The following is an 18,842-nucleotide window of genomic DNA, read 5'->3' as shown; positions in this document are numbered from 1 at the left end:
TTATGTAGAGATTTTCTTTTTTTTTTTTTTTAATGTTTAAAACTATCCCACCCTTGGGCTAGATTAAAGCTCTGCACACTCTGGGCATTCTCTTAACCAACTTCATGAGGTATCTACACACACACACACACACACACAAAAAATTTGTCAGGTAATCTAAAAATGTAATTTTAGTGGTTACAAAGCAAAAGTTGAAGGTACAGTGAGACACTTAAAATGGAGGTGAATGGGGCCAATTTCTGGAGGGTTTAAAGGCAGTGAAACTTTTCATTTTATAAAAGCATTTACATTAATTCTTCTGTTAAAACTCATGTATTATTTGACAATAAATCATCACAGCAACGAAGTTGTAAAATTGGCTATACATTTAAACAGAATTTTTAGTAAGTGATTTTATCACACTATAATCATGTTAACACATTTTTAACTTTTTTAACACATTTTGTGGCTACACTTCTGAAACAGTGAGTATTTTAATGTTTACGGATTGGACCCATTCACTTCCATTGTAAATGCCTCACTGGAACCCAGATTTTCTTTTTTTTTTTTAAAAAAAAAAAAAAAAAAAAAAAGGAGGGGCAAGTCACAATTAATTTTTGTGGTACTAAATATTATGCCAGAAATGCTGTCGATTGAGCTTAACTCATTTTAACTCAGAATATTCCTTTAAGCTTTTGTATCAAGAAGTTTTTTCAAAATCATGGGAAACTTACATTTATTCAAGTGATTCCAAACTTTTGAATGGTAATGTATCTTTACATCCATCCATCACTAAAATGTATGTCCATCCAATATAGTTCAAAGTAGGAATATATATAATTATCACACATGCTCCAGCCACTTTAAACCGTGGTGCTCATGTGAGAGACAATCATGTTGTATTCAGATCCAGTTTTCTCTTCTTCTGCCAAATATATTTTATTTCTCCACTACAATCCCCAAAAAACTAATAAAGGAATATAAAATCAACTGAATTGCTTCATCATTACAATTCATACTGAGAGCTTATGAAAAAATGTGTGACTGAATAAGGATGCTTGAATACAAGCCCTATTAACACAATGCTTGCCACACAAAGCTATGGGAACCAAGTCAAGGTATGAAACATTAATATTAAAAGCTAGTCATAACTGAAGCTACCCTGCATTTTTGAGCGCTTGACTGTTTGCTGGTACATTTATTTTTAAAGTTTTAATTTTGAGGGTGAATGAAAGAGTCTCTTGTCTCATAAATGCAGCAGATGAATATGTATGTATAGCATGAGTGTGTGCAGAGTGTATGCATACAGAATAATTTAAATGCAAGTGAATACGTGACGGACTGTGTGGATGCAAGGAGCGTTATGTTTTATTAAAATCTCCGAACGCTTATGCAGTAGGGTCCGCGTGTGGTCATGAGTGCTGGGGAACAGCTGCAATCAGGATATATCCGCCACAAGACGACACACACACACACACACACACACACACACACACACACACACACACACACACACACCAGTAAATTTCACTTATGTTAGCATATACACAAGGGTATATACATTGCTGTTCAAAAGTTGGGGGTCACTTGATTAAAATGTTTCTCATGATCTTAAAAACCTTTTGATCTGAAGGCGTATTCTTAAATGTTTCAAATGACTTTTGTAGACAAAAATATAATTGTGCCAACATATTAATTGATTTCATTACAAAACTAAAATTGTATTTAAAAAAAAATATTTCTTTTTTTTAATTGATGACTTTGACCGAATAATAAAGAAAAGCAGCCAATAAGTGCCCAACATAGATGGGAACTGCTTCAATACTGTTTAAAAGCATCCCAGGGTGATACCTCAAGAAGCTGGTTGAGAAAATGCCAAGAGTAAATTTCTGCAAATTCTAGGTAAAGGGTGACTACTTTGAAGATGCTAAAATATAACACAGTTTTGATTTATTTTGGATTTTTATAGTCACAACATAATTCCCAGTTCCATTTCTGTTATTACACAGTTTAGATGACTTTACTGTTATTCTAAAATGTGCAAAAAAATAAAATAAAAAGTAGTGTATAAAAGTAGTGTATAATATATATATATATATATATATATACACACACACACACACACACACACACACACACACACACACACACACTGGTGGAAAAAGTTTGGAATAATGTACATATTTTGCTGTTTCGGAAGAAATTGGTAATTTAATTCACCAAAGTGGCATTCAACTGATCACAAAGTATAGTCAGGACATTACTGGTGTAAAAAAACAACACCAACACTATTTGAAAAAAAGTCATTTTTGATCAAATCTAGACAGGCCCCATTTCCAGCAGCCATCACTCCAACATCTTATCCTTGAGTAATTATGCTAAATTGCTAATTTGGTACTAGAAAATCACTTGCCATTATATCAAACACTGCTGAAAGCTGTTTGGTTCATTAAATGAAGCTTAACATTGTCTTTGTGTTTGTTTTTGTGTTGCCACAGTATGTAATAGACTGGCATGTCTTAAGGTCAATATTAGGTCAAAAATGGCAAAAAAGACACAGCTTTCTCTAGAAACTTGTCAGTCAATCATTGTTTTGAGGAATGAAAACTGAAGATTTCAAAAAAAGGTGTACACTACAGTCTTCAAAGACAAAGGACAACTGGCTCTAACAAGGACAGAAAGAGATGTGGAAGGCCAGATGTTCAACTAAACAAGAGGATAAGTACATCAGAGTCTCTAGTTTGAGAAATAGATGCCTCACATGTCCTCAGCTCACAGCTTCATTGAATTCTACCCGCTCAACACCAGTTTCATGTACAACAGTAAAGAGAAGACTCAGGGGTGCAGGCCTGATGGGAAGAATTGCAAAGAAAAAGCCACTTTTGAAACAGACAAAGACACAAATTACACACAGAACATTTACACAGTCAATTTCCTGTCTCCCCTTCCCATTGTCTTCTGTCTTCATCTCTTTTTCTACATTACACAAATGCTCTCTCTCTCTCTCTCTCTCTCTTTCTCTTCTTAGAATTGAACTGGTGGCATCCGGTCATAAAAGTGACAGTAGAATCAATACTATAATTTAAACTATCACAAGTCTCTCTCTCTCTCTCTCTCTCTCTGTCTCTCTCTCCCTCATATAAAGGCGGCCTAATCAATAGAGTAATTAATGGTATAATTACTATGCTTTAAAAGTCATAACTAAGCCCTTTACAGCAGTCACAGACTTTTATTTAGCTAGATTTTAAGCATGCAAAAGTATTTTGGACCCCACAACAAATATGGGCAAAAAGATATGATATACATTATGGACTTTATAATGGCAGATGCCAATAACAAGCCATGAACTTGAATACAGTAATGCCAATATGTATATGTGATGTAGGTTAATACAATTTATTTATATTAATTGAGAAGAATTTGTATGTTTTAATCAATAAATGACTAAAAATTTACAACAAATACTTGAAAACAGACACCGAGCATTATACTCTGACTAGGCTGTTGGTAGATTTGAGAATGGACACAAGGGTGAGTTAACACTTCTCTTCATTGGCAAACTGGGCACTATTAATCAGAAAATGGCAAAATATCGGCAGATTTATCGACCTGGCCCATTTATCAGTCTTTCACTACAAGCCATGCAGCTTTGATGTTTATATTCTTTGTTTTGAATAAAGACGTCAGTCTGTGGCATTTAGATCCTCTTTTGGTCAAACATAATTTTGCTGGATGATTTCACAGAGGTCAGAGTTCAACAAACTTGGGCTTTGATGCACAGTAAAAGACTAATTTTCTTTGCATATTCTTGCGTTCCCGTTTTCCAACATTTACATGTGTGCAACATAATCTAGCGTGGCCGCCACTTTGCTGTTTAAATCACCATACTATACACACCACAAACACAACAGTCTCTTTGGCAGAGCTAAACCCCACTGTAAACAAAATTAAACACAGGATCAATAGGATTGGTTGTCTGATTGTACAAACATGACAACACACACAAACAAACAAACACTGTGCAAATAATTACAGATGGAGGCAAGCACACAAATCCACCTGCTCACAACAACAAACCCCACAGCCTCCATATGCATACACACAAGCACTCACACACATTTACACACACAGGAAGTGGACTTTCTTACGTGTGCAGGGTGCAGATGGGGCATCCAATGGCGTTCTGAAGTGGTCTTCCTCACACACACAGAGTACAGAGCCCTCCTCCTCAGCCTTGCTGTTAGCTGGACAAGGGAAACATTCTTGTTGGCGTGATGACATCTTATAGGTGCCCGAGGGACAGGCTGGAGAAGGAACACACAGAAAAGAATCTATTAGAAAAACCAGTAGCTTCTACTGTGAGAAACAAATACAACCCCTAACAATGGTATTACTTAAAATTTGAGATCAGAAAAGTGTTCCTGAACAAGGCTGTAGACCTTATTAGCCAACATAAATGATCTACTTGAGAACATAATATGCTACGAGGAAAAACACAGGCCACTGTGCCTCCAGGAACAAGATCCTTTCAAACTAATGAGGTTCATATTACAGATGATTGAGGAGCTATTTTTTGCCTGTATGAACAGTAAGTGGTGGAAGCTCATGGCCCACAGAGTAACTGCTGAGAGTCTGAAAGAGCGAGAATCTCAAAACCATGTACCCCTTGATCTTTTTTATATATACATCCTTTCATTCAGTCAACTTCATGTTTAACCCCAGCTGTACAATGCTACTTTTACTATTTCTGACATAGCTATATACTGTACAACAGGAACAGTAAGAGAAGTACGGTAGTATGCCATTCCAAACCAAGCCAAACTCAGCTGATGACTTGGGATAAAAAAAATAAAAAAAATTGGAGATTTTTGGGGTGGACTTCTATTTGTATGTCAGGTGCCAAAGCTTAGAATTGATCCGTTTAAATGATCATCTCATTAGTGAACGCATGTCTCCACTAAAACAAAATAAGTCCTGTAAATGCAGCTTGATCGACAATTTGGCTTTTCATGCTGCCATGATTAAGACCATTTTATGTCCCATAGTAAACAATTATTAGTCCAAATACTCTGTAGCAATTCATAATGTAATAAAGCATAATGTAACAACTGCACATAATGTAATAAATTAAATGTAATAAATGTCCATATTGTAATAATTTTCTCAAAACGTAATACAATTCTGAGCGCATAATGTAATAAAGTTTTTCGCATAATGTAATAGGTTATTTTATGGCAAATTTATTACATTATGAACTCACTGTAGCAACTCATTATGTGATCACAGTACATAATGTAATAACAGTACACAATGACTGAGTGAAACAATGTTCATAATATAATTTTCTCTCACCTTAATAACGTTGAGCACAAAACGTAATAGAGATATAGATATATATATATATATATCTATATCTCTATCTATATCTATCTATCTATATATATCTATATCTCTATATATCTCTATCTATCTATATCTCTATCTATCTCTATCTATCTATATCTCTATCTATCTCTATATATATATATCTCTATATATATATATATATGTGTGTGTGTATATATATATATATATAATATTGCAAAACTTAATAGGTTATTACATTAAGAGAAATTTATGCTTATTAGGCTCATTGTAAAATATTTTCATAAAATTTTTATAATTATGTGATTGTGACCTGCTCCATCATTGAGTCACTTTGACCCAGAAACACATTTTGAGCTTTATGCGCTGAATTAAAGGAGTAAGTCTCAGCTTTCTGATTATGTAATTATTACATTTCTAATCATTGTCTAGATTTAATCATTTAAATCATGACTGTCATAAAAACTCTTAAGATTCCAATTTTTTTTATTTTATTTTTATTTATTTTTTTACATTTGACAGAATTTGGAGATTTATTCGAACATAGGCTACATTAAATAATTTATAGACCTCAATCACAGGTAAGTACAAATATAATGCATATATATATAATACACTGCACACATTAATAATGTATTAATCATTTAAGCAATATGCTCCTCTATAGAGTTAATTTTTCTAGCTAAATAACGAGCTAAGGACATTATAGGCCTAACTACTAATTATGATTAGTAGTGGTATACTGCAAGTATACACACCAATCAGCCACAACATTAAAACCACCAGCCTAATATTGCATAGGTCCTCCTCGTCCCACCAAAACAGCGCCAACCTGCATCTCAGAATAGCATTCTGAGATGATATTCTTCTCACCACAATTGTACAGAGCAGTTATCTGAATTACCATAGACTTTGTCAGTTCAAACCAGTCTGGCCATTCTCTGTTGACCTCTCTCATCAACAAGGCATTTCCGTCCACAGAACTGCCACTCACTGGATGTTTTTTGTTTTTGGCACCATTCTGAGAGTAAATTCTAGAGACTGATGTGTGTGAAAATCCCAGGAGATCAGCAGTTACAGAAATACTCAAATAGCACCAACAATCATCCATGCGATTATCTATAATCAGCCAATCATGTGGCAACAGTGTAGTGCACAAAATCATGCAGATACAGGTCAGGAGCTTCAGTTAATGTTCACATCAACCATCAGAATGGGGAAAAAAATGTGATCTCAGTGATTTGGACCGTGGCATTGGTGCCAGAGGGCTGTTTTGAGTATTTCTGTAACTGCTGATCTCCTGGGATTTTCACGCAAAACAGTCTCTAGAATTTACACCGAACTAACCTTGTACTAACCTATTACATTTAGCAAAAAAAAAATAAAATAAAAAAATTACATTGTGCAGTTATTACATTATTATTTGTTATTACGTTATGAGTTGCTACATACTCCAATAGTTTGCAGTGAGGCAAGAGAAAAGTTTGCCACTGTCTTTACAAACAGAATCTAAACTGCAATGTTCTGTGCCACTGCCAGAAGGACTGTAGCAAAACCAGACAGCCAAATCACAGCAGCTAAAGCCAAACACTCCCTGAAGGTTTTAACCCATATCTGCAGACATTACATAGAAAATGCCAGGGCAAAACTGTTTTTTACCTCCTTTAAATGGCAAACATTGCCATTAGAGAAGGCCAGCTGGCTTCATACTGATAAATGTTTCTAGTGTGTCATCAGCATGGGCTGTTTAAGACACTTGAGTGCTGATTGGTTCCATAATGCCACAGTGTGCTATAATGCAGATCAAGCACAGACTCATGCCAGTGGTCTAGGTTGTAGAGAATCTGGCATAAAAGTTAAATGACAAAAGTCTACAGGGAAAGAGGCTTGGGAATTGCACTTTGGGATGTTTTTTTTTCTTCTTCAGTGGAACAATAGTGCGTAATTGTTTTAAGAATACACCATAAAAGAAGTCCATACAACATCTCAAGTTTCAAGTCTTCTGAAGCCATACGATAGCATTGTATGAGGAACAGAAAAAAGGGGAAAGTTTTCCCTCCACTAGTTTTCAATAAAATGTGGCACCTTTTTGGCACATTACATCAGGGCTATTTGTATGTATAAAGCATTACTTGTGACAGAGAGCAAGTACTTTGCAGCCTCTGTAAGGTGCAATTTAATTACCACAGAAGCAGGTCAAGTCTTAACTATCACCAAAACACAGAATGAGACTTTGTCTGCAGCACTTTTCATGTGGAGATCAATGCGGCGCTTGACGCTGACATTGACACCCTGACATGAATCTTGAACTTGGCTTCACGATTGCTGTAGCAAGGCAAATAGCCACAGTCTGTCAGCTGATTAATATTGTGGAGGATGAGAGTTTATGAGAATTAATGCACATTGCAATGAATATGCAACCAATAGGGGGACTCGTTATTTCAATTAGTCAACCTCCCGCTTAGGCTTTGTGAAACGTTTAATGTTACTTGAATTGGTGCTGTTTTAGTGCATTTCTATCTTTATACAGTGGAAGACTTTATTTGGAAAATTTTAATAAAAGGAAAAAAAAGCATTTTGACAAGAAGTATACATAGAGTCAAATTTCAGTACTTTCAAAATCTGCGATTAATCGTGATTAACTATAAAAAATTATGTAATTAATCATGATTAAAAAATGACTGTGGAACAATAATGCGTAATTTTTTTTAAGAATACACCATAAAAGTAGTCCATACAACATGTGTGCCAAGTCTTCAAGATATACGACAGCTTTGAATGAGGAACAGAGAGAAAAAAAAAAAAAAAAACCATTATTCACTGGAAATTATTTCCTGTAGTTTTCAAATCAAATGTGGCACCATTCGACACATTATGCCGAAGTGCACATCAATGACATCAAACGTCATTGGTTCTCGTGACCAAATGCCACTGACATCAAACCTGATCTCAGGAACCATTTCGAATTAGAGAGCTTCTGCGGAGCGGAAGATTTTAAGTGTTTAACCACTTGTATTTCAATCTGTTTGTCCCACAAAGTTACCATATGCTTTTCTGAGGTTTGAAATAAATCAAATTTCGACTACTTTTATGGTTGAATAATGGCTTTGTTCTTTTGTCCTTTTTGATAGACGTGGTCACTATGAACTGTTGTTGTATGGAAAAGAGTCGCATACAAGTAATTGGATACAAGGTTTGAATGACATGAGGGTGAGTAAATTACGTCAAAATTAGTATTTGGGTAACTATGTCTTTAAAGGTCTAATGGTGAACAAACCAAACAAGAAGAAACACAAGTCAGGAGACTAAAAATAAAATTTGAAGTCACTGACTCTCACTGACGTTGAGCCTCCTGACAAGATTCTGGTTTTGTATGAGCAATCATATTTCACTGAGAGGTCTCTTCGTAAACACCCAGCTCTTTCGAAACACACATCAATAAATCATAAAAAAATGTAATACAGTAAATGTGAGCAATGAATTGTTTCAGTGGAGTTCTGACAGGAGGTATTAATGAATATTAATAAGTCCAAAAAGATGTTTGCTTTGCTCTCTTTCTCTTCTCCACACAAACGACCTTCATTATTTTCGGGCTATAATTCCGTTCCGTCTTATTTTCAAATGTCAGGCTAGATTTGCAACCAGCTGTCAGGGAATCAATAATTCATGTCATCATATTCAGATCACTGCTTAATTGCTGCTAATTCTAACTTATGAAAGAATCCCTTATGAATGGAATAAATCCACATAAATGAAGGAGTTAAAGGACTATTTTAAAAGTCTTGCCCATCAAACGGTCTTCAGCCTCCTTAGACAATTTTAACCCTTGGGTTAAAATTGGCTACAATAACCTTTTCAAGTTCCCCAGATATCCCAAATGTTTTTTCTTTGAAAATTGTGCATTGCGCAACAATGATTATGATGGCATTGATGTGGTCTGTTTATTATTCAGGGGCCCAAAAGCTATTTTATTCCAAATCTAAAAAGTCCCAAACAATCACATTCATTGTCATGGTATCAGCAGCAAAGTCAAACGTATTAGTGGTGCTAGTTAAGGGAAGCGTCACTATTACTATTACTCATAGTTATGTTTAGGTATTTGAACAAACCTCTAAAGCATTAAACATCAGTGCATAATTCTTCCCACACTCTTTACAGACATAAATGATACCTCACATTGTGTGGCTTGTTGAAGAGTGGCATGCTATTGCTTTTCTAAGCAATCAGACTACTAATTACGATAAAATGGGCAAAACCCCAACTTTATCTAGGGACCAAAATATCAGAGACTCATCGTGCAACGTGACAGCAAGCTTTGCATGGTCAACCACTCACTTTTTTCCCCACACAGAAAATGTAAAAAATCTAGTTATTGTTGACAAGTCAGTCATAAATATCTCAAGTGGACACAGAGACTGTTTCAATAGGATTTTTAAATTGACAGAGGGAGACAAAGGAGATGCTCTTAGGGTGACACATCATGACAGATTCTTTCTCTGAATGTCCATCACTTTCATAATATCACTGATTCTCTTAAAACAAAAGGTCTATCAACCCTTGTTGGTTCACACGCTCCCTTTATCTACTGATCCTTACTGATTCTCAGGTGATTTGCTTCAGGACCCAGATGCAACCCAGCAGAAAACCAAATTTTGTTAGTATACAAAAGTAAACAAAAATGCACTTGAAATCAAACACTGAAACATTATTTATATATTTAATATCTAATTTGGTTAGCTTCTACAAAGGGACAGATGAATTTGCAAAAATGCCATAGTTTAATTGGATGCTCAGCCTTTTACATGGCTAAAATAATAAAATGCATGTTAGCTACATTTTATTATTTGAATTTAGCTTTGTTTTTCCCTGCTGTCCATGACCCTTTCCGAACAATTTGGGGTCATGAGCCACTAAAACCTGTGATCCACCATTGCATTCCTTGCTCTCCCTTCCTTCCCCAATGAACCACATTAGGCCACCCAGCTTAAGAGGGTTTGAAAAGCAGGATGACATCATCAAAAGCGCCCATGCAGCTAATCTTGTGGCTTTGTTTGCTTCCTGTCACCTCTGATGGATGGTTTCCATTTAGCCAAGTCCGAAGGAGATTTGTAAATGTCCAGAGCTGGACTTGAGCCCGATGAAAAGGCACAGGGCTGAGCGATCCAGGCAGAGTCAGGCATCACTGCATGTGCGAATGGTGCTCCCATCACGTGAATTTGGGCATTCAGGTCATAGCATTTACAGATCATAGCCCACCTCATTCACACATACACGTGTGTAATTTCTCACCAAAGAGCCTGGGGAACTCAGTTATGGTGTAGGACTACATAAAAAGTGTGAGGGAGCTTTTGTGCAGTGGTGTGAAGAGGAAATCAAAGGGAGCAGGACAAGGAAAGAAGGAAAAGGAAAGGAAAGGGAAAAGGGAAAGGACAGGGACAAGGACAAGAAAGGAAATAAAGGAAAAAAAGGAAGGACATAAGGAAGGGAGGGAAAGAAATGGGAAAAGGAAAGGAATAAAAATAAAAGGGAGGGAAAGAAAAAAGAAATGAAATTAGGAAGATAGTGAAAAGAAAGGGAAAAGAAAGGGAAAATGAAAGGAAATAAGGAAGGAAAGTAAAATGATAAAAATTAAGGAAGGAAGGAAGGAAGGAAGGTAAACGGAAAAGGAAGGAAGGTAAACGGGAAAGGAAGGAAAGAAGGTAGGAATGAAGGAAGGAAGGGAAAGGAAATAAAATAAAGGAATTAAGGAAGGAAATACAAAAAAGGAAGGAAGGAACGAATGTAGGAACCTAATGTGTGCTAATAAAATGTTGAATAAGTTTGCTACTGTGTTTGTGTGTTTCTGTGAGAAAAACGCTGTCTTGTCCATATCACATCTGCTCCTTGCAGACAGCAGGGTAGCGTTCACAGTAGGGAAAGTGAAATTGATTTCCTGTAGGCTTTCGGTGACATTACTCCTGTCCCCTCAAACCCCAATCTCAACATGCCCATATCCACGTCTGCCTGATCAGAGCGCAAGCTATCAGCTTTCCCTCATTAGGCCGGGAAAGAGGGATGAGATCTGAAAGCGGAGAGAGCCCTGTCCATTTGCATTCCAAAACCATCAGGCAGGTGTCAATGGTTATGTTTGCATCTGAATGTCAAAGCAATTTCAGGTGCTGCACTCAAGAAATCAAGAAAGATGAAGAATAAAAAAAGAAAAAACCTTGTTTCTGAATCAATGAAGGGTGTCCGACTGATGAGGATGCTGGGTTTGGAGAATGAGAATGGGGGTGCGAATGAGATGTAGGCAAATTTGCAACATCTCTGAGAAATATCTGGACGCAAAAGGTTGGGCGCATTTGCAGCCTCAAACAAACACCACTTTTCATTGTAAGCTCAGGTAATGGTTCTCACTTTTTTCAATTTCTCCCTTCATTTTCAGGATGTTATGCTCAGTTTGAACATTAACCGATAAAAGAAGGGGGTTAAAAACTTGTTTCTCTAAGCTGGCATGCAACAACTCAGCGTGCCTTAAAATAAATGAAATATATAAACATTAAAAGCAAAACCTAGCAATTTCATACACAGTATATAGTATTTTTTTTGTTTGTTTTTTTTTTTTTTTGAGGAAATTTTGGCTTGTCGAGGACATAAATGCTGTTACCATTGGTGTAGCAGTGATTGAAGAGCTGGGTATACTGTAAAAAACTGTATTTATCAAGGACCCAAAAAAAAATAAAAAAAAATGAACACAGAGTCTCTAAAAGTCATACATTACTTTTACATACATATGTAAAATGTGTATGAATTATATATTTTTCATAATTTTATTTTTGTATTATCTTTTTTTAATGTGGTCTGTTGTAATCATAGTCCCTCATGAACTTACAAAATGTATGTCAGGGTAAGACATTTTTGTAGCTGGCATAATGTAAAGTACACTACTAAAAACCATGGTATTGTAACTTGTTGATGCTAAATATCTCAACAGTACCGTGACATCACCTCAGTAGATTGAAAATGTATGGGTCAAAAGCCTAATCGTTTTTGGCGGCCATACGTATCATTACTCATTTTAGGCGAGCATACGCAAAAACCTAGATAGGTGGGTATACGGCATATGCTTGTGTATGGCCTAGACTACACTACTGGCTGTGACGTTTTTAAGCAATTGGATTTAAGATTTTCACCTGTCGAATGAACATTTCAACGAACCATTAACTTATATTGCAGGAGGGACACAAGAAATATCTGCTGACCCATATACATGGTGGCCCAAAAAATATTTTTGGCGTACTTCTATGACTTTTTGTAAACAACAAAATGATGTCACTGTGATGTCGTCGTGATCAACAACTTGCTACAAAAAAAAAAAAAAGTAAATAGTTTGGCCATATGGCCAAAGAGAATCACCTAAGTTTGCAGCCACTGAAAATGTATCTAAACGATTTACTTATTTATTTGTAGCAAGTTGTTTCTCACAATGACATTACAGTGACGTCATTTTGTTGTTTACAAAAAGTCGTAGAAGTACGCCAAAAATCATGCAAACAGCTTTATGAATTTTTAAGATATGAGAAATCAAACATAGTGGCGGCGTTTTTTTGGGCCACCCTGTAGACTTGGTAGTGGGCTTTTTTGACTTTGGCATAGGGATGCAAATTTTGGAAAATTCCTTTAAACGAGTAACCACCAGCATTAACTGGTTATTAACCGGTTAACTGATAAGCCATGAATCAAACAAGTCACCAAACAGGCATGACAAAGGACTTTACTGGCTGAAACAAAACGTGACAGATATTTAGCAAAAGTCTCACGTGACAGATATTTAGCAAAAGTTATTACATCAACATTTTAATGAACAACCGTATATTTCCTTTTTGTATTTTGTAAGAAACTAATTTTGAATGGACTGCTTGCATGCTCAATTAACCTACGAGGTGATAACTTTTGGCAGTTTAACAATGGAAGAATAAAAACAGCCAGCCTACCACAAATCGTGCTGTTAGGCAATCCTAATAATTTTTGTTTAGAAAAATCTACATATTTAGGGGGCATTATGGTACGCAGAAAGGTGACGGCAACCTCAGGAACCCACAGTTTATATATATATATATATATATATATATATATATATATATATATATATATATATATATATATATATATATATATATATATATATTACTACAGTGCACTCGTGGTACTACTAAACTTTAAATTCTAGAATTTGCATCAGAACACAGTCTTCACAGATGAATGCTTCATTCTTTGTCATTCAGACTGAGAAGGCGACAGTGGTTTATGTGTTAACAGTTCCCTCATTTGTACATAACATGCCCTTTATGTAAAACTCCTCAAATTAGCTGACTGTTGTTTCTTTAATTAACCTCTCGGTTAATTTTTTACTGATAGCATTAGTCAAACAATTTGTTAATGCTGGTTAATCGGTTAACTGTCTACATCCTACAAAAACAACCTAGCAAAGCCCTAGCAACCAGCCAGAACACCCAAGTAACTGAACCACAAACCACTCAGAACACCATATTAAAAGCATAACGACCACCCACAACATAATAGCATCTTCATAACTTCAGAAAATGAAAAGTGTAGTTATGGTTAACATGACAGTTATGAATATCTCAAATGGAACAGCAATTGTTTCAGTGGGATTTTAAACTGATGGAGGGAGACAGAATAGGCTGGTATAAGGTGCCAAAAGCAAAACCAGGCAATTTAATAATAATTTCAAAGATGAGAGGAGTATTTGTTAATTGTTTTCCATTATTTGAAGAGGATAAAGGTATGGAGGCTGTGGATAGTCACATGTCCACAATCAATGGCGTAGAGGTCAGGAATGATACTAGATATTTTTTTCCAAGTAACACGCTACCATTCTGACATTTAGGAAATGGTGTGTGGACTGTGTCGAGACACATGGAAAAAGGTTAGATTAATAAAACAATTCCATGACCTCAAACCAAAACTGTAGTCCCTTTGACCTCTGACCTTGATTCTTAACAGTCATTAATACAATTGGCCAAGGAATTGATGGGGTGGTCCACCTTTGGAAATCGAAGGAACTAAAGCGGTTGGAAGGACATGAATTTATAAGTGACAGGATCGATAGCAAGGGTAGGTGGACACCGATAGGTCTGTATGGGTTTGAAAGGTCAGGGTGACCCTCAGAGAGAGATGAAGGGCTCGGCTGAAGATGAATGGATGTGCAGGGCAGAAAGGCCATAAACGGTAATTAATAATCACACTGTAGGATCTTGAAGTAGATGCTTAGAAAAAGCACAGCACCAGTAGGGTGTCACTGCTGTGGTAGACTTTAAAGGGATGGTTCATTCAAAAACAAAAATGTGATTCATACTTGATGGATACAAACACACAAGAACACAAACATTCTCAAAAGCTCTTTTGCCTTGCATGCACACACACACACACACACACACACAAAGGCATGACCCTCTGAGAGCACCCGGGTGACAATTAACTGTGTTTGTCAGTCTGGCGTTTGCAAAAAAAAAAAAAAAAAAAAAAGAGGCAGAAACATAATCAAGGCCACAACTAAGCTGTGAAGGTAAAATGCTTGTGACCTTGTTGTGTAATTAACGGCTTCTTCTTTCATTTGATTTTTTTTTTTCTTTTCTTTTTTTTAAAGGGGCCACGTTTTAATTAAGACACGGGATGCTGTTGGGAGAAGTTGAAATTGAAGTCAAGACATTGCTGAAAATGGGGAAAATGAGAATTAGAGCCCAGGGTGAAGCTGAGCCCTGGGATGGGGAGATGGGAGAGGATGAAAGAAGAGCAGACAGACAGTGGAAGAGATTAAGATTAGAGGGAGAAGAAACAGACAAAGAACTGAACAATCATGTACAGTGAGAGATGTACAGAAGACCATAGGAATACAGAGAGAAACATACAATTAGAATGTCAGGAAATGCAGAAAAAAATAGGGTACAGTGTACATTAAAATATTTCCGTTTCTGTCTCTTCCCTCAAAATCTCTCAGTGTCTAATATTCTTTCCAAAAAGCTGAGTCTCAAAGCTTTTAAGAAGCTTTTTACCCTAAAAAGAAGCTTCTGGAACATTAGGTTAACCGTGCTTACCATTAAAGGGTCTTGCTCAGGATTCTTCATTAGGTTGCCAAATGAATTTTTTTATCTCACTTAAAGGCTTCACTCTAGAAAGCGCATCAGGACTGACTGTGGCCCTGCAGCACTTAACTACTGCAGAAAAAAACCTTTCCAAAAGTACATTTTGTAACTACAATGCTCCTCCAATCATTGGCTGAGTAAAATAGGATTCCAGCAACTGCATCTGATGTTAACCCTCAGATGAGGCAGATGGACGTTTAACAAGCTCACTGTCGTAACTGTGGCACAGTGGGCACATAAGTTCACGACATGTTATACAGGCTATGTATGACTTTAGCTGTCAAACAACATGGCTGCCTCAAAACTCTACACTAAAAAGAACAAAAAAGTCTGGCATAGAACAACTACAATTTTTTACTTTTGTAAGGTCATTTAAACATTGCAAGTCACTGGAATGAAATGTTCTTCCATCTTTTGTTAAACACTCAGCTACAGTAAGAACACTGATTGCAAGCCGTGCATAAAAACTTGGACAGAATGTGCTTTCGTCTTTTGCACGCCAGCTCTGTTGTGGTGTTGGATGTTCACACGCAGCAGATGGGTCTGTAGTGTGTGTGTGGGTGTATCTATTGATTTCTCCTGGCCTGCGGTCTTGCAAGCACCTCTCTTCCTCCTCGCTAACTCCATTCGTCTAATCCGAGACTCGCTAGAGGTCTCCATCGCTCTTGGCGAAGGATGGAGCTATAAATGCCAGACAAGTTAGCCAAGCATCCTCCTAAACTTACTTCCTGGGTAATAGGAGTTTTCAAAAAATAGTGTGTAGGATGTTTGGCATCACAAGAGGATAAAGGTTCAGCACCAAGACCGCAGCTTGACATATGGTTGTGTATTCTTCTTCCTTGCTCACTTAATTTTTTCACCATCTCTTAAAGGTCTATAGAAAGTGTGTGGAAGCAGTGTGGATGTCCAGGATAGAACAGAATCAGTAAGCTATTTCTTTTATCTTCCTGAGCTTTCACTCTGCACTGGGATGCTTGCACTGTGTGACCATCTTGCACTAGGGTAGCATGTACTGTAGCAGTTAAAGATCTGGGCTACTTACCATAAGGTTGAAGATTCAAACACTGCATGGAGAGGTCCATAGACTATTTATGTGTTTGCTTAATGACTTATTAGTTACTTAGTTAAAAAGGTAAATGTGTTGCAAATGTTGTTTTTTTATTTATTAATTTCAAACAAAACAAAAAACAAAAAACAAAACAAAAACACACACACACACACACACACACACACACACACACACACACACACACACACACACACACAAATTGATATCTTTAACACATCTGGATAAAAAGTATTGCATATATCAGGGGCTTTCAAACTGGGGCTGCAAGGGGGTGCTAGGGGGTCCATGGAAAAGTTTAAAAAGTAAAAAAAAAAAAAAAAAAAAAAAAAAAAAGGACATTATAACAGTTTCATCAAGATTAAAAATACATTTCAAATCTTTTTCAAAAATGCTTTTCTTCAGGTTTATCTAACAGTAATTTAAAAGTGGGTAGAAAACAGATATGCTGACAAATATATATCTGTATTCATATTTTAGGAAGGGTATTATCATATTTGGGAGTCTTTGCATCAAAAAGTAAAAAAAAAAATAAAAAAAAAACCCTGGTTATCTAACTATTTAGTTAGCTAGATATATAGTTAGTGCAAGAACTCCAGTGGCCAACGGAGACATGTGAACAAAAGACCTGTAAGCTCATTACATCCCTCGCAAAAATGACAAGCAAACCAGTATGGAGTTAAATTTGCTGACAGAATTTGTAATATACAGTTGTGCTCAAAAGTTTGTATACCCTTGGAGAATTGGTAATATATGTACCATTTAAAAGAACACATGAGTGAGCAGGCAAAACACATTTCTTTTATTTCTTATGGGATTCATATTCAACTGTAGGTTATAACAGAATGGCACAATCATAAAACAAAACATGGCAACAAAGAAAAAAATGAAATGACCCCTGTTCAAAATTCTGCATACCTTTAGTTCTTAATGTGTATTGCCCCCTTTAGCATCAATGACAGCGTGTAGTCTTTTGTAATAGTTGTCTATGAGGCCCCAAATTCTTGCAGGTGGTATAGCTGCCCATTCGTCTTGACAAAATGCCTCCAGGTCATGCAAAGTCTTTGGTCGTCTTGCATGAACCGCACATTTGAGATCTGTCCAGAGTGGCTCGATGATATTCAGGTCAGGAGACTGTGATGGCCACTCCAGAACCTTCACCTTTTTCTGCTGTAACCACTGGAGGGTCAACTTGGCCTTGTGCTTAGGGTCATTGTCGTGCTGGAAAGTCCAAGGGCGTCCCATGCGCAGCTTTCATGCAGAAGAATGCAAATTGTCTGCCAGTGTTTTCTGATAACATGCTGCATTCATCTAGCCATCAATTTTCACAAGATTCCCCATGCCTGTAGAGCTCACATACTCCCAAAACATCAGTGAGCCACCACCATGCTTCACAGTGGGGATGGTATTCTTTTCACTATAGGCCTTGTTGACCCCTCTCCAAACATAGCAGTTATGGTTTGACTCCAAATTACAGTGTGCCAGAAGCTGTGAGGCGTGTCAAGGTGTTGTCGGGCATATTGTAACCAGGCTTTTTTGTGGCATTGCCGCAGTAAAGGCTTCTTTCTGGCAACTCGACCATGCAGCTCATTTTTATTCAAGTATCGTCGTATTGTGCTCCTTGAAACAACCACACCATCTTTTCCAGAGCAGCCTGTATTTCTCCTAAGGTTACCTGTGGGTTTTTCTTTGTATCCTGAACAATTCTTCTGGCAGTTGTGGCTGAAATCTTTCTTGGTCTACCTGACCTTGGCTTGGAATCAAGAGATCCCTGAATTTTCCACTTCTTAATAAGTGATTGAACAGTACTGACTGGCATTTTCAAGGCTTTGGATATCTTTTTATATCCTTTTCCATCTTTATAAAGTTCAATTACTTTGTTACGCAGGTCTTTTGAAAGTTCTTTTCTGCTCCCCATGACTCAATATCTAGCCTGCTCAGTGCATCCACGTGAGAGCTAACAAACTCATTGACTATTGATACACAGACACTAATTGCAATTTAAAAAGCTACAGGTGTGGGAAATGAACCTTTAATTGCCATTTAAACCTGTGTGTCACCTTGTGTTTCTGTAACAAGGCCAAACATTCAAGCGTATGTAAACTTTTGATCAGGGCCATTTGAGTGATTTCTGTTATCATTATGATTTAAAAAGGAGTCAAACATCTATGTGATAATAAATGGCTTCATATGATCACTATCCTTAAATAAAAGACAGTTTTTTTGCATGATCAGTCATATTTTCAAAATCAATGCCAAAATTTCACAATTTCTGCCAGGGTATGCAA

The 18,842-nt window shown here is 36.7% G+C and overlaps 1 protein-coding gene across 3 annotated transcripts in view; it reads right to left on the bottom strand.

Moving 5' to 3' along the window:
• The window catches only part of LOC127424920 (ephrin type-A receptor 7-like), a 190,429-nt gene that overhangs the window by 65,679 nt on the left and 105,908 nt on the right, over nt 1-18,842 (bottom strand). For 2 of the 3 annotated variants that reach the window (XM_051670471.1, XM_051670469.1), the window contains exon 4: nt 4,128-4,283. In XM_051670471.1, the coding sequence (XP_051526431.1) occupies nt 4,128-4,283 (156 nt within the window). Of the gene's footprint in view, nt 1-4,127; nt 4,284-18,842 lie in introns of those variants that run through there. The other variant, XM_051670470.1, reaches the window with a different exon arrangement.

This window comes from Myxocyprinus asiaticus, chromosome 34, assembly GCF_019703515.2.
Source record: "Myxocyprinus asiaticus isolate MX2 ecotype Aquarium Trade chromosome 34, UBuf_Myxa_2, whole genome shotgun sequence".
Lineage (NCBI taxonomy): Eukaryota > Metazoa > Chordata > Actinopteri > Cypriniformes > Catostomidae > Myxocyprinus > Myxocyprinus asiaticus.
The sequence above is the reverse complement of the archived record's forward strand: the minus strand, read 5'-3'. Positions and strand labels throughout refer to the sequence as shown.